The sequence below is a fragment of the Sinocyclocheilus rhinocerous genome, unplaced genomic scaffold (genome assembly GCF_001515625.1).
Source record: "Sinocyclocheilus rhinocerous isolate Xijiao unplaced genomic scaffold, SAMN03320098_v1.1 scaffold1219, whole genome shotgun sequence".
NCBI lineage: Eukaryota > Metazoa > Chordata > Actinopteri > Cypriniformes > Cyprinidae > Sinocyclocheilus > Sinocyclocheilus rhinocerous.
The window spans coordinates 940833-957263 of record NW_015634012.1 but is presented as its reverse complement, the minus strand read 5'-3'; the positions used below and the strand labels follow the sequence as shown (position 1 = coordinate 957263).

Sequence of the window (16431 nt, the reverse complement as noted above, 5' to 3'; positions counted from 1 at the left end):
TCTTCGTACGTCGCTAACTCAGTTAGCTGGATTTAATTGTTGACAATTTGGCATGATCTTGGATTATTTGGTTCTTCGAAGCTCATCCTGGACTTGCTGTCATAGCAACAGGTCCGTAAACTTAAACCTGCTCGGGACCAGGCTTATTTCATGTAAACAGGATTATATTGCATCTTTTTAAGCGGAATTGATACTTAAAATCTGTCCCAGCCACTGCTACTCTATTACAAGAGTAGACTACTAATCCGAGGACAATAATTTAAAATTTTAATAATCAAAAAATGTATTTGAAAATAACATTATGATGTTGTGTAATCTATAATACTGTATAGATGCAGCCAGTTTTACTCATTTGATGCTGTCTTGCCGCCAGCCAATCGCTGCATTGCTGATCGTGGTTTCGAGTATCGATAAATCTACCCTTTTCGGGGAACACAAGAATGCGCAGTAATCTTAGACAACTTAATCCAGATATTTTAATCAAATCTGCAAATTCGTTTGAAGAACCAAATTAGCCAGAGATCAGTTATCACGATTAGAAGATCTGGCATCTTTCAAGTCATCTCAGATGTGTTAAGCGAAGTACGAAGAACGGGCCCCAGGAGTTCGATTTTGTTTTTGTTTTTGTTATTGTTCTGACAAAAGTATGGCAAAAGTGCCGCCACCTTGTGGACATCCTAAGTAGCGCAAAAACATTCAAGGCGCAAGTGCAAGCCAGTGTTATTTTAGTATCAGTGAGATACTATTGTAGTTTTAATACATTTTTTGAATTGTTTTTTTTTTATATATTTTCAATTTTCATTGTAATTTTAGTTAAAGTTTTAGTAATTTTGTGTTTTTGTAATTTTTATTTTTATTTAATTATTTTTTTAAATGTCTATTTTTATAAAGTTTTTATTTAGTTTTAGTTATTTTTAGTACATCAGGTTAAACTAAATGAAAATGAGAAATGTTGCCTAGTTGAAAAAAAAAATAGGTTTAAGTTTTTATATATCTTATTTTATTTCAATTAACGTTTATTTTATTCTAAACTTTATTCTTTGGGCTGTAGTCTGTGCGAAAGCAGAAAAGCAGAAAATATATATTTTTTTTTAATCGAATAGTGCCACTCATTGCACTCATTCCGTCTTCATGAATAGTTTGGAAAAGACTGAAAATGTTCTTATACGTTTCTGATCAGAATCGAAAATAAATTTGATACCACCAACGGGCTAGTCTTGCGTTGCCAGACCTTCAGACTGATGGCAGAAGTTCTGGGAACCATGGCAACTTTAAAGAACCGCCCAAAAGACCATACGTTTCGTTTTGTGCCGTGTCATGTTTAGGGGCATGGAAATATTTCACATACTTTTGAAAATCCAGCGTTCGGTTGATCCTGATAAGTGTTCATTGTCACAGCTGTAAACACGACAGCTTTCTTCTAACATAAGGGGGTTTGGCATCACGGTGACACCTTTTTTTCCAGGCGGAACGTTAAAGAACGTGCCACACACGTCTCCCGGAAATCCTGTAGAATTCAACCAATCAGATAATGACTTTGAAACTCCTGAAGTTCTTCCAATTTTGTGTACCATATGCATCAGACGTTCAGCCAACAGTCCGTGGGCGTGGCGTCTGAGGCTGAGACTACCAACTGGCAAACTTTGGCGAATCTAATGGTTTTCCTCATTGCACAGACAGACTGCTAAGAAAACCGCTGTGCTTGTACCTCCAGAAGTGAATAATCCCAGCCAATCAGATTGGAGCTAGTGATTTCAGTCCATGCTTTCCATCAGACGCTCAGTGAACAGGGTTTCCTGGGGGGTCCCGAGGACTAGCTCAGACATGTCTGTGAGAATCGCACCTAGGCGTGGTAGAATAGCCACAAAAGCCTGGCAAAAGTGGGAAGACTTCCTTCTCGCAGACCTACAGCCCCCGTGAAGAGGGAGGTAGTGCATTATTCAGCTGAATTGGAGCCTGCAGCCCGCAGTGTTGTGAGGAATGGAACTGTGCACTGAGAGATTTTTAGCAGCTTTTGTACAACTGCTTTCCACTCTGTCTACTACAGCATTACAAAGAGCGCCAAGTTACTCCCGCCTTCAAATGTGCTCAGATCCCAGGAGAACACCTATGACGTCTGAGACATCCTGACTCAAAGATGCCCCAAAAACCGAGAAAACGACAAACAACATTTCTGCATGAATATGTTTTCTCATTAATATTCATATCTGCTTGTGTCTTAAGGGATCCTGCTATGAAGGAAGCAGCCGTTCACAGATATTTGATTCTTGTAATCTGATAGAACAGTCACATTTGGAGTTTCTTCGGATCAGCTGGAGAGTGTTGCGTGTTTTGCTGCCTTACAGTGGGAGGGAGGCTGATTGAAAATGGAAAAGTCAAGCTCGAATCAATGATCGAGGATGAGATCTGAAAGCATGTGGAAAGTAAACATTCTTTGCCCGTCTGCAACATCCTGCGCATGCACAGCTGTGGCAAATCAATAATCTGCCGCCCAGGATACCGAAGTCCTCGACGGACTTAAAAGAAACAGACCGGGAAAATATTAGGGAAAAAATATGTGTTGCTGATGCAATGCCCCGTCAAGAGCTAATATCCCTGAGGGCGAAAATTAACAAAACACTATTATAAGAATGCCACATTGTTCTCCAACACACTTAATAGTGGTCGAAGTGGTGTGGAAGCGAACTCTTTGTGGAGGTTTCATCATTCGACACCTAATTTATCATGTCAATTAGCATATGCAAAACCAGTCCAAGGTTTAACTGCTTAGCAACTACTCACTCTGCAGGCAGCCTCTTATGCTCAACAAAACTGCATTTATTTGATCAAAAATACAGTAAAAACTGTGAAATATTATTACAATTTCAAGTAAGTGTTTTCTGTTTTAAAAGGTCATTTATTCTTGTGAATTTTCAGCATCATTACTCCAGTCTTCAGTGTCACATGATCCTTCAGAAAGTTAAGTCGTTTGAATCAGTTCAACAAAAGTCTTCAGTGAACAAATCTGAACAAATGAAACCAGTAGCCGGCAACAAATGAGCATATTTTATCTATCATGGGTAAGTTATTGCATTGATTTAAACCGATTTCCCTTGAAACAAGATGACAGATTTAAAAATCATGTACTTTCTGAGCAAGCAGCTGCCATTGTGATGAATGGGAGTGCTAACAGGTATTATAAAGCTCCTTGATTCTGACAAACGCACCCCAAACTTAGGCATTGATGCAAAACAGTGCCATCCGTTTATTCCCACAGACTCTGAGCTCATCTCAAACCAGATCTATTCTCTCAGCTAACAACTTCCACTCGTTTTGCAACTTGCATGCGCGCAGATCAGAAGACATTCTTCTCTCAGCGCGTTCAGACGAGGAACCCGCAGAGGTGAGGGTGACATAACAGCACTGCACCGCTCAAGGATCCGCGCCTATTTCTTTGATCCTAAAACACTGCACTTTATCTCAGCCACAGAACTGCAGCTCTCATGCAGGAGATATCAAGATGTCAAGATAAATAGATTTAAGAAGAGTCTTGCTGGATTTTTTTGACTCTGTGGCATTAGCCAGTTTTGGCTATGGCGTCTTTGATCATCTCCACGCCGAGAGGAGGCACGTATCTCAAGGGCCAATGCTCAAAATGCAGGCTTCCGAGATGGAGCATCAAGGTTCTTAAAGGGATAGTTCACCCAAAAATGAAAATTACCCCATGGTTTACTCACCCTTAAGCCATCCTAGGTGTATATGACTTTCTTCTTTCAGACGAATCCAATCGGAGTTATATTTAAAAAATGTCCTAGCTCTTCCAAGCTTTATAATGTCAGTGAATGGGTGTTATTTTTTAATAGTCCAAAAGAAGTCCAATAAAGTGCATCCATCCATCATTAAAAGTGTTCCCCATGGGGTGAATAAAGGCCTCCTGCAGCAAATCGATGCGTTTTTGTAAGAAAAAAACAGTATTCTCTAGCTTCCACTAACTGTCGTACGCACATTCACAATAACACCGTTATGGCGGATGACATAGGATGTAGCGTAAGGGCTGGTGAGAAGTGACGAATGCGGAAGCGCAGCGGAGAGGGCAAAACAAAACACTGGTCACGAATTAGAAGTACAAAACAAAGTATTGAACGAACTATCATATTCTCACCAAACCTTACCCTACACCTATGTCCTACGTCATCCGCCGGAACGGCGTTCTATTGTATTGTTAGCAGAAGCTAGAGATTACTGTTTATAAAGTTTTAATTATGGATATTTTTCCTACACAAACGCATCGATTCGCTTCAGAAGGCCTTTATTCACCCCCCGGAACCGTGTGGGACACTTTTTATTATGGATGGATGTGCTTTATTTGAGGTCTTTTGGACTATTGAAAAATAACACCCATCCACTGCCATTATAAAGCTTGAAGAGGCAGGAATTTTTTTTATATAACTCCGATTAGATTCATCTGAAAGAAGAAAGTCCAAGGTTTCCAGGTTAAAATTGAAAAAAAAATTTTTTTAATTTATACATTTTTAGTGTGTTTTGAGACATCTAGACATCAACTTATGTAATATTAATCTTTCAAAAATTCCTCTCTCTGTCTTTCTTTTAAATGACACATTTTGATTTTTCTGTCAAACAGGGAAATTATTGGATAGAGAGAAAGCGAACAGACTCAAACCTGTGTCACATGGCCATTCCATTTTCTCTTTTAATCTCTTTTGCTCTTTCTCCCAATTCCCTGTTTTTAGAGTATCATTACCCGAGGAGCCCCCCAGCGCCCCTCCTCAGACAGTGATAGCCAGTGGCAGAACCAACCAGTCCATCATGATCCAGTGGCAGCCTCCCCCTGAGAGCCACCAAAACGGGCCGCTTCAAGGCTATATAATCAGGTGAGAGATCTCTGGGACTGTCCTTTACACAATCAAGCTGCTCTCAGCAGCACTTCATCTTTTAGAGTAGACCGGCCCTCGCCTGCTTCACATCCCACTGGAGCCAATAGTGTCCTCTCAGTGAGAACTCCTATTTTTGAGTCTCAAATGTCACGGGGCTGATACTGTTCCTGCCATGCCGCTCAGGTACTGTCTGTCTGGATTACCGGTGGACTGTCAGATGAAGAACATCACTAACCCAGACCAAACAAATCTTCTCCTGGAGGACCTTATCATTTGGACCAACTATGAGATTGAGGTGGCTGCATATAACGGGGCGGGCCAGGGCATCTACAGCCCCAAAGTCACAGAATGGACTCTGCAAGGCGGTGAGGATCTTATATTAACAGATTTAAAGTTTAATTTAATGTTTTCTTACAGTAACAAGATTGAATAGTTAAGCTTAACAAATGCCATCAACACTACAATTTGTGTAAAAAGTGAGAAAATTGAATGAGAAGACTTACTTTTCTTGTTGTCACATTGAAGAATGGGTTAAAAAAATTTGTAATAGGGAAAAATCACGTAGTTACAGGGTTGCGCACAACACGCAGGTCAAAGCAAAATAATTGTTATTGGTCATTAAAATTAGTTAATAATTAATATAAATATAATTTCAACAGATTGAATATCAAATTGAATATCAGTTAGTTTTATACTGTTTAATAGTTTTTTTTTTTAATAAAGACAATTATTTGTTTAATTTTTTTTTTTTTACAATAACTGGGGTAACAGGATTGAATAGTTAAGCTTGACAAATGCCATTAACATGTGTTTACAGTTTGTGTAGAAACGGGAAAAAAGAGATTATTTACTTCTCACCATGCTGAAGAAAGGGCCCATGATGTCACTTCCTGTGTGTCACAATTTTAAGGAATATTACATTTTTTTGTAATGCGGGAAAATCATGCAGCTACAGGGTTGTGCACAATATGTGGTTCACAGCTGAATATACATTTTTGGTCATTAAATGTAGTTAATAATTTCATATGAAAATGATTAAACATTTAATATCAAATGTAATATTTGCTACAGTATTTTGACAGATTATGTCACAATTATGACGTTGTATAATATAAGGGTTAGATACAGACCTGTGAGGTGTGACAGACCAAAATCACCAATTTAAACTAACCACTTTTCATTCTTTTTATGTAAGATAACAGTTTATATATCATGTCTAATAAATCTCACAAAAAGAAATCATTGTCCGCTTTTTGATTTCCCTCACCATCTCACTCCGTCAAATCTTCTCTTTTCAAGTGCCCACGGTCCCACCAGGGAACGTCCAGGCGGATGCTGTCAACTCCACCACAGTCCGTTTCACATGGAGTGCTCCAAGCCCACAGTTCATCAATGGAATCAACCAGGGATACAAGGTGAGCATCCATCCACTGCCCTCTAGAGGTTGAGCACAAGAGTGCAGTGCTCCTTTTATAATATTGGTTTCATTACTTCCAATATATGTCATGCTGAGACAGCAGCAGGATTCACACTGGCTTGTGCTAAGCGATAGTGGTCACATCTGTCTGTTTTTTTTACTTCAGCTGTTGGCATGGGAACCAGGCCACGAGGAAGATGTTACCTTGGTTACTGTGAGACCCAATTTTCAAGACAGTGTTCATGTAGGTTACATCACCGGACTGAAGAAGTTCACGGAGTACTTCACCTGCGTGCTGTGCTTCACTACGCCGGGAGATGGCCCTCGCAGCACTCCACAGTGCATACGCACCCACGAAGACAGTGAGTGTCCTTTTTTACGTACTATATCCATCTCGACCCATGACGATGTTCTGTTCAGGCCTGCAGGTGTCTGTTTGAAAAGACTTAATGTGGGTGTCTGTATGCTCAGCTCCAGGACCTGTAGGTCACCTGAGCTTCACAGAAATCCTGGACACGTCTCTTGTCTGCCGAACCGCTTTCTGTTTTGTGCCTGCAGGGTATCGCATTTCCTGGGAGGAATTCAACAGAACAAACACTCGCGTCACGCATTACCTGCCCAACATTACACAGGAGTACCGGGTCACCGGTCTGACCGCACTCACTACTTACACCATTCAGGTGGCCGGTATGACCTCCAAAGGTCAAGGTCAGCTGTCGTCCTCCACCATTTCCTCTGGTGTGCCGCCAGGTGAGTTTCTTCTCATGATTTCTCTTACTCCAGGATTGCACTGATGCCGCCATGTATGTCATCTTTCTCCAGCAACGTGTCTTGAAGTTTTCTGTGTAATACAATATAATAATGATAATACAATAATATAATGACCACAATGATATGAAAATATAATAATAAAACAATTATAATGTAATGACTGTATAATTTGTATAATTAATTATTATTGCAATTATTTTTGTAAAGTAGTAATAATTTAAAATAAATAAAATAAATATAAAAATTTAAGAAGTTCACAATTATAAAATTTCAAATGATAAATCTATGCTAAATTGCACAACTGTTCAAAAGTTTAGGGTTAGTAAGATTTTTTTTTTTTCTGAAGGACCATTTGACACTGAAAACTGGAGTAATGGCTGCTGAAAAATCACCTTTGCATCACAGGAATAAATTACATTTTAAAATATATAAAAACATTATATAATTTTTTTTTTTTATTGTAGTAATATTTCATAATATTACAGTTTTTACTGCGTTTTAATCAAACAAATGCAGCCTAGCTGAGCGTAAGAGACTTCTTTTAAAAACATTTAAAAAATCATAAATCTGGACAGGAAGGAAAAAAGAATTACCGTTAAGCCCTGATGTCAATGTAAGAGCTGAAAAGATGGATGTTAACTTTCTACTGTGTGGCCTTATTAACCTTACTCTTGATATTGAAGTTAATGAAGGCACGCTGAATATGACAGCTTTGAGCATTAATATTCATAATCTTCAGCCATCTCTTAGACAGAAGCAGACACTAAAACACAGTGAGACGAGACACCGTGGAAAGATGCTTTGGCGTTGTCCTCTGTAGATGCTTGTAATGAACCATCGGTATGCTGGCTGGATCACACTGTTTTAAATCAAACCTATCTTGTCTCACTTTTTGTTCCACGTGATGCTAATTTGCAAGCTTCTGCTTCTGCATGCAAACATGAACTGAACGGAAATGTGTGTCATGCAAATAAGGACAACGTGCATCTCTCTTTGATTCTGAATGCATTTTTTTTTTCACAGAACGTGTGATAGAAAAGCATGAGGGTGAAAGTAAAAGTCTTTTGTATATTGTTCAATATAGTGTGACTTTTTTTTTTTTTTATTCAGCAGGGGGTATTGTGTGTGAATGGCATTGATATTGTTCCCAGGTCTTTTATTTTTCCCACTGAGCCATTTCTACCATTCATCTTGCATGTTTCACCTCTCCTGTTCCTATAGAGATGCCTGGACCTCCTACCAACATTGCCATCTCCAACATCAGCCCACGTTCAGTAACCCTGCAGTTCAAACCAGGCTATGACGGCAAAACATCCATCTCACGCTGGCTGGTAGAGGCTCAGGTAGTACAGAATTTACGCTGAGCATTCACCTCAAGCTGTCACCTTTTTTATTAGCCATCATTGATTTCTCTCTCTCTCTTTTGTTGCATGTTCAGATCGGTGTTATAGGAGAAAACGAGGAGTGGGTCGTGGTCCATCGATTGGACAATGAGCCTGATGCACGATCCCTTGAGGTCCAAGGCCTGAACCCCTACACGTACTACAGGTCCACTCACTGAATTGTTGAATTCTGGGATATACTTGTATACACTGTCCGTAGGCTGCATCCTAATTTACCATCCGATTATAGATTTCGAATGAGGCAGGTGAATATAGTAGGCACAAGCCCAGCCAGCCAGCCATCTAGGAAGATCCAGACCCTACAGGCTCCTCCTGACATCGCCCCCGCCAACATCACTCTCCGCACAGCCAGCGAGACCAGCCTGTGGCTCAGATGGGTGGTACGTATGTGTCCTGGAATGTGATCGATATGCTTAAGAAGGAAAAGAATGTGGAATTGATTGTGTGTTCGTTTCATTTTGTTAAGTAGTCCTGAGATTGCATTTCCACCCAGAGGAAAATTGTATTGCTCAGGTTTTCCTCGTTCATAGCTCGGGAGACTTAATGGATGTCCCAGTCTCATGTTTTATTTAAGCAGCAACTTATATTGATGTTTCTTATTCCTTGTTATTCCCAATTCCTTAGGTGAAATTAGTGGGCACAGGTGATACTGTTTTAGTCATAGTTACTTTGGTATGTTATCAAATCTGTTTGATAATGTTTTGAGACATTTGGTCTCATTGATTCACGTGTATATCCAGAAATTTTTGAACACAATCATGACTCATCAATAACTATCGTATTAAAATGTATCCTAAATTTGCACAAAAAAAAAGATGTAGGAACACTTGAAACCAAACATATGCAAAAAATGCATAAGTACAGCTTGCTACATTCTAAATGGGTGTTTATTGTGTTTGAACTGGTTTTGAGGATGGTACACTTGGCATCACTTGAGTATCCTGCTACGTGTACTCTTGCGTCTTTAGAAAGCATTGTATGTTTGATGATAATCACGAAAAGCCGTAAAGTTGTGCAGAAAGGAGATGGTTTGGGCATGTTTTATGCAAATAATTAACCTCGGGTACATGATCACCCATTTCGAATACTCCAAATTCATTAACATTCGAACAAGGTAAAAACTAATTCTTGTGCATACACATGTTGAATTAGGCAGAAATGTTTAAAGAAAATATCACTTGTATGTGTAAATATGAATAATCTACACAGTTATTAGTGAATGAGACCCATTGTCTCTTCTGAAACTATAAGAGACGTGCGTGAAATTCCTGAGGTCTTTTTCTCTGGAGAGAAAACGCAAAAATTGGAGATTTAAACAAACCTCTCCATTTGCATCTCTTTGTTTTGGGAGAAACTGTTGGGGTATTGGAAAGGTTTCTTTTGTGATTTTGTATTCCTAATAGGGAAAGTACCGTTCGTGTGGTGATAAATATTCTAAGACGCTACATTTTCTAATCTAAGTTGAAGCGTGTCTGTATTCTAGCCGCTGCCAGAGTGGGAATACAATGGCAATCCCGAGCTGGTGGGCTACAGGGTGCAGTACTCACGTCTAGGCTCCAAGGCTGGGGTCCTGTCCCACATCATCCCTGACAGGCAGGAGAGGGAGTTTACCATTGAGGACCTTGAAGAGTGGACAGAATACGAGGTCAAAGTGCAGGCGTTCAATGGCATCGGGCCAGGACTGTGGAGCCAACCAGTTCACGGGAGAACCAGAGAGTCAGGTGAGAAATCTGCTGTGCTTTCTTTCCTCCCTCTTTTACTTTGTAAAAAAACTTCTGGAATGCTTTCACAACACTGCTGACCTTTGAATTAATTATGATGGCTGCCCACAGGAACAGTTTATTGCTCAAAGGTTGTTCTTTTATTGCCCAGGAGTCTTAATGGATTTTGCAGTTATGATTCAACTGAATGTGTATGTCCTAAAATTGCTTAGGAGAAATAAAAATTGATATAAATGAGACAATTGCTGGCACACAGTAAGAGAATATTGCTATAAAATGAACGTCAATCGTATAATTCAGATAACTGTTGAGATGTTTTTGAGTTCATATCGACTTTTGATTGCAGACTTAAGTATCTTAGCAAATCTAAGTTTGTGAGATTATTGAGATCTCATGTGAAACTTTAAAGGAGCTGTGAAATTCCCTGGGGTCTTTTTCTCCATTTGCTCTCCATTGCTTAATCCATTAAAAAGTTATTTGTTTTATGCAAGTTTTTAAAAAAAGAAGTTATTTTCTCATCAGTCAAATACTCTGTCATTCACAGTTTGATTAACAGCTGGCAGCGCAGTCGGCAACACGTTTTACCATCATGTACTGAATTGTAACCAGACTGCATTGGCATATGCTTTGCCCAGGAGTCTTAATGGATTTTGCAGTTATGATTCAACTGAATGTGTATGTCCTAAAATTGCTTAGGAGAAATAAAAATTGATATAAATGAGACAATTGCTGGCACACAGTAAGAGAATATTGCTATAAAATGAACGTCAATCGTATAATTCAGATAACTGTTGAGATGTTTTTGAGTTCATATCGACTTTTGATTGCAGACTTAAGTATCTTAGCAAATCTAAGTTTGTGAGATTATTGAGATCTCATGTGAAACTTTAAAGGAGCTGTGAAATTCCCTGGGGTCTTTTTCTCCATTTGCTCTCCATTGCTTAATCCATTAAAAAGTTATTTGTTTTATGCAAGTTTTTAAAAAAAGAAGTTATTTTCTCATCAGTCAAATACTCTGTCATTCACAGTTTGATTAACAGCTGGCAGCACAGTCGGTAACACGTTTTTACCATCACATACTGAATTGTAACCAGACTGCATTGGCATATGCTTTATCTTGTAAACATATGACAGGTACAATGAATGACAAAATGCACGCTGTTCCTGTTTGAAACTCTGATCACTCATATGGTTGTTAATTGCATGTTTACTTGTTTTCTCCAAACATTAGTCCCCTCAAGTGGCCCTGCAAATGTTTCAGCTTTTGCTACCACCTCCAGCAGTGTCCTGGTCCGCTGGGGTGATGTGCCGGAGACTGATCGCAATGGACTAATTCTGGGCTATAAGGTTCATTGACAACAGGCTTCCTACCAGATTTACTATCCATTATAGTAGCGAAGAGAAGCATCTATTTTTCCTCTAATGACTTTCAGGTGGTATACAAAGAGAAGGATGCAGAGTCAGCCCTGCGTTTCTGGACAGTAGAGGGAAATACCACTTACAGTGTCCAGCTCACTGGTCTTGGGAAGTATGTGCTATATGAGATCCAGGTTGTAGCCTTCACCCGTATAGGAGATGGCATGCCTAGTTCTCCACCCATCTTTGAGCGCACACTTGATGATGGTGAGAGTCTAAACCACAATGATCAATCACCATAAGTTATTAATATTGCTTATGGTGCGCTAGTTACATTTACATATATATATATATTTTTTTTTTAAACAGTACCTGGGCCTCCAGTCGGAATCCTATTCCCTGAAGTCAGGACTTCCTCAGTGAGACTGATCTGGCAACCCCCTGCCCAGCCAAATGGCATTATCCTTGGTAGGTTGGGTGCACACTAAACTAATTTTATAGTTCTTTACTATCATTACTTGTCATACTGTACTATAAGAACACAGTGTGACAGTTAATCGGCCTTCAATTAATTTGTTACACCTCAAGAGGCACACTAGCAACCGTGGCTAGGAATTGTAGCTGGAGTCTTTAGGTACTAGAGGCTGCAGTCTGCAGTTAATGTGTCTACCTCTCATGCCGATTTGACGCTAGTTTGAATCCCACTCAGAACAGCGCATGTAAAACCAGTTACATTATGATTAAATTCAGAATCCTCTGATTGTAATGTTTATGTGTGTCTCTTATCTAGCATATCAGATTGCTTACCGGAAAAACTCTTCCAGTATTACCTCTGCTATCGTTGATGTGCTCATCCCAAGTGCGCGACAGTATACAGCAACTGGACTGAAACCAGAGAGTGTTTATGTGTTCCGCCTCACGGCGCAGACTCGAAAGGGATGGGGAGAAGCGGCCGAGGCACTGGTGGTCACTACAGAGAAGAGAGGTACTGCTTCATCGCTCTTTACAAGGTCGGGTGCGTTTTACTACATGTCATTACAGCTGCTTGTCTGATCTCCCTCTCAGCGCGCCCTCAGCCCACAAGTCGTCCCATTGTGCCTCAGGAAGAGGTCCAGGCCCGTAGTGTGCTGTTGTCATGGGAACCAGGCAGCGATGGTCTATCGCCCATCCGATATTACACTGTCCAGCACAGAGAGCTGCCAGACAGCAACTGGACCATCCACTCTGCTTCGGTCAACCATGAGGCCACTTCATACGTCATAGACAAGTAAGCCTGAATTGAGCCTGTGCCGAACTTTCTAAACTTCGAGGGTCATAGAGGACAAAACTGGTGGCGTCACAGTAGTCCTACCAAGCTTTTTTCCTATTCGCAGGCTCAAGCCTTTCACTTCCTACCAGTTCAGAGTGAAAGCCACTAATGATATTGGGGACAGCGAGTTCAGCGAGGAGAGCGAGGCAATCACCACTCTACAGGACGGTAGGGGCAACTGCGAAACGCTTTAATGCTGTCGGGGAACAAGTTCCTGAGGCCTGAGATGAATCACAATAGGACCAAAATAGGACACAGTCAGTGAAGGGGAAAAACTGCAGGGTTACCTCATGCTTGACCTTTGGCGTCTAACCAGAACGATGCTAACAGTTACACCACAATTAACTGGTTTCCATTCTTGGTTATTCCACTCTTATCAGGGTCTTTGCAGCTCCGCAGTCATTAACTGAACAAACTGTCTGTTTGTATTCCATTAGCACCCGACAAAGCTCCCACAATCCTCTCTGTGACACCGCACACCACCACATCTGTGCTGGTCCGCTGGAAGGTGAGGTCCGATTCATCACGCTGCTCTGAGAGGGAACACGGGTGTTTATCTGTTGTTGAGCGTTGTGTTTACAAACGGGAGATAATGACATAATCTGTTCAAACCCATCCAGCCGCCCCCCGAAGAGGAGATCAATGGTATTTTGCTTGGTTTTCGAGTACGCTACAGAGAACTGTACGACCGCCTACGCAGCTTCACAGTGCGTACAGTTAATAGCCCGTCAGCCAACTGGGCCGAGCTCACAGGTGAGTCTTCATTCAGCTTACACAAATAAAGAACATACAAATGAGTATCTACTTGTCTATCAAGTCCCTTACTAAATTTACAGTGGTTACTATAACCTTATAAAAGACATTTTGTCTCATGGTTCAGTCATGGTATGGTATGATATGATGACTTGACTATTATATTCATGTACCGTGGTATTACTACCATGTACTTAAAAGAATAAAAAATATGTAGCAATACCATGGAACCTTGTCCTAAAAAAAGAAAAACATGATACTACTATGGTACTTTTTGTTAATGTCTGTTAAATAAATGAATATTTCGGTCAGTTTTATTAATTTATTTATTAGACTCATGGCTAATGCCAACAACCCTTAACCCTGGAAACTAAGTTACTACTGGACTACATGTATAAGAACATGAAGAGATAAGCTAATTCAGCAAAAAAATGCTAACTCTTCTGTTTCGTGTTTCCCTGTAATGGCAGATTCTATAGTGGCTTATCTCATTAACATGAATGTAATGAGAGCTTTAGAGTGTATGAGGGCTGTGGTAATTGTTTCCTCATCTGTTAGTTTCTCTCTCAAAGTCTGTAGAGCTGCCAGCCTTTCTGCTAGCATGAGCTAATGCGCTAATCCAGCTCTTGTTTCTCTCTCTCTAACTTTCTCTTTATACTTCTCCCTCTTTACCTTTGGTCTTCCTCGCTGCCATCCTCTGCCTCCTCTCCCCTCCACCCTACCGTCTTCAGCCCCCTACAGTGTGAGGAACCTGACCGAATCCTCACTTACCCAATACGAGCTGGACAGTAAGTCCTGAAATTCGCTCTCTCATCAGTGTTTCTTTTGTCATCATTTATACCAGTGTTGGGAAAGCTACTTCAAGCTGTTCATAATTTAAGTAGTTCAACTACAGTCAAACTAGAATATTGAACATTTAGGTAAAATAAAACTTCTTTCAAAAACATTAAACAAATCACATTTTCAGGTTACAGTAAGTACCACCAATAAAACTGATTTAATCAAAAAACATTGTGATAAACAAGAGCATTTAATTAATAATGTATTATTTTGTAAAGTTCTTCTTAATGTTATTTATAAATCTTATTATTTATTAATTACTTTATAAATTCTTATTTAATATTAATTTATATTATTGTACTATTCTGCATATTAATGATATATATTTTTTCAGAATCTTTTTCATACTGGTTCTTTTAAATAAACTGTCTGAATGAATTAGCTATCGCTAATTTTTTAGTTAGTCCCCATCACTGCTTTCCACTCATCCATTCCCTCATCCTGCCAAACTCAATCTCTGAACTATAATGTCTCTTTCTCACACTTCGTTTATTTGCTCACATGAGAGCCCAATCTCATTTGTTTCTCTTCTCACGTCAGGTCTTGTCTGACTGTACCCATTTGTCTCCACACAGTCATTGACTTTTCCTCTCAACATCTCACTTCATTGGATCATTATGTTTTAGCACTACTTAAGGTTTTCTCATGCTATATTGAATAGAGTGTGTATGTGTGCACATGTTCTCCATTGTTCAGATCTGAATAAGCACAAGCGCTACGAGATCCGACTGAGCGTGTATAACGCAGTAGGGGAGGGGCCCAACAGCTCGCCACAGGAAGTGTTCGTGGGAGAGGCGGGTAAGGGTACAAATATTCCTCCTTGATGCTCTGAGTCAATATAGTTGATTTCACGGTCTAATAAAAACGTGCAATAGTGCTGTCAGTCAGTATAAAGTCTAATAAATCAGTTCAAACAGTCTAGGTGTTTCATAGTCTCTCTCTGTCCTCATCAGTGCCCACCGCTGCATCTCAGAATGTCGCTATCCAGTCCTCAACAGCTACTCAGCTTGATGTCACATGGGACCCTCCTCCAGTGGAAGCCCAGAATGGGGATATTCAAGGCTATAAGGTACAGCATTTCAATGTGATTCAGCAATTCAAAGACTGTAATATAAAACAGTGGTTCTTTGAACCAGGGACTTCGCTAGACCCTAAATTATTGCTGTGCCCCAGTGAAACATTATAAATCCTTGTCTGCTAATGCAAATTACCATATGACACATATTTTTTTTTCTAAAAATATTTCAGCGATCAAGTCATGTTTGTTTTCTGTTGTTTAGAATCAGAACTAGAAATGCCAGGTTCACAAATGAATCACTTTTTTTATCTAATTGCTCACATGGGTTTGCAAAAATGTCTGAAATTGTTCACCATTAAAGGTACAGTATGTTTACACAACAATGAAAGTTTTGCGTACAGATGACAACTTTCTCAAAATGATCCCCATTCAAACAGATCCACAAAAATGATGAAAAATGCTGTATTATGCATGCCAGGCCAGTAGTTGGCAATGTCCCTTTGTAAAGAAACTCTACATGTCTGCGCATATAACTTTAGACTGAACATGTAATACGCATGCGCATTACGTCAGTGTTTTCACAAATTCAGGTTTTTGCAGTTTACACAGATGATAACGGTATCATTTTCAAAAACTTGCACTTTGAAACACATTTTGAAAAGTTTGCGTTTTCAGGCCCCTCAAAATGCCGTTGTCGTGTCAGTTAAAGGGATAGTTCACCCAAAAAAGAAAATTAGCCCATTATTTACTCACCCTCAAGCCATCCTAGGTGTATATGACTTCCTTCTTTTAGATGAATCCATTCGGAGTTCTATTAAAAATTGTCTTTGATCTTCCAAGTTGTTTAATGGCAGTCAGCGGGTGTTGCAGTTCATCAGTCCAAAAGAAGTGAAATAAAGCTCATCCATCCATAATAAAAACTGCCTCACACGGCTCCGGGGGGTGAACAAAGTCCTCCTGTAGCAAATC

At 39.8% G+C, this 16431-nt stretch overlaps 1 protein-coding gene across 4 annotated transcripts in view; it reads left to right on the top strand.

Moving 5' to 3' along the window:
- sdk2a (sidekick cell adhesion molecule 2a) overlaps positions 1-16431 on the top strand; it is a 128556-nt gene that overhangs the window by 93576 nt on the left and 18549 nt on the right. For all 4 annotated transcript variants that reach the window (XM_016558802.1, XM_016558801.1, XM_016558804.1 and 1 more), the window contains 20 exons: positions 4731-4871; positions 5058-5239; positions 6174-6289; positions 6458-6653; positions 6763-7041; positions 8284-8405; positions 8501-8610; positions 8695-8845; positions 9949-10186; positions 11418-11533; positions 11620-11809; positions 11912-12010; positions 12333-12527; positions 12608-12809; positions 12916-13019; positions 13289-13359; positions 13472-13604; positions 14336-14392; positions 15141-15242; positions 15398-15513. In XM_016558802.1, the coding sequence (XP_016414288.1) occupies positions 4731-4871; positions 5058-5239; positions 6174-6289; positions 6458-6653; positions 6763-7041; positions 8284-8405; positions 8501-8610; positions 8695-8845; positions 9949-10186; positions 11418-11533; positions 11620-11809; positions 11912-12010; positions 12333-12527; positions 12608-12809; positions 12916-13019; positions 13289-13359; positions 13472-13604; positions 14336-14392; positions 15141-15242; positions 15398-15513 (2920 nt within the window). The remainder of the gene's footprint in view (positions 1-4730; positions 4872-5057; positions 5240-6173; positions 6290-6457; positions 6654-6762; positions 7042-8283; positions 8406-8500; positions 8611-8694; positions 8846-9948; positions 10187-11417; positions 11534-11619; positions 11810-11911; positions 12011-12332; positions 12528-12607; positions 12810-12915; positions 13020-13288; positions 13360-13471; positions 13605-14335; positions 14393-15140; positions 15243-15397; positions 15514-16431) is intronic.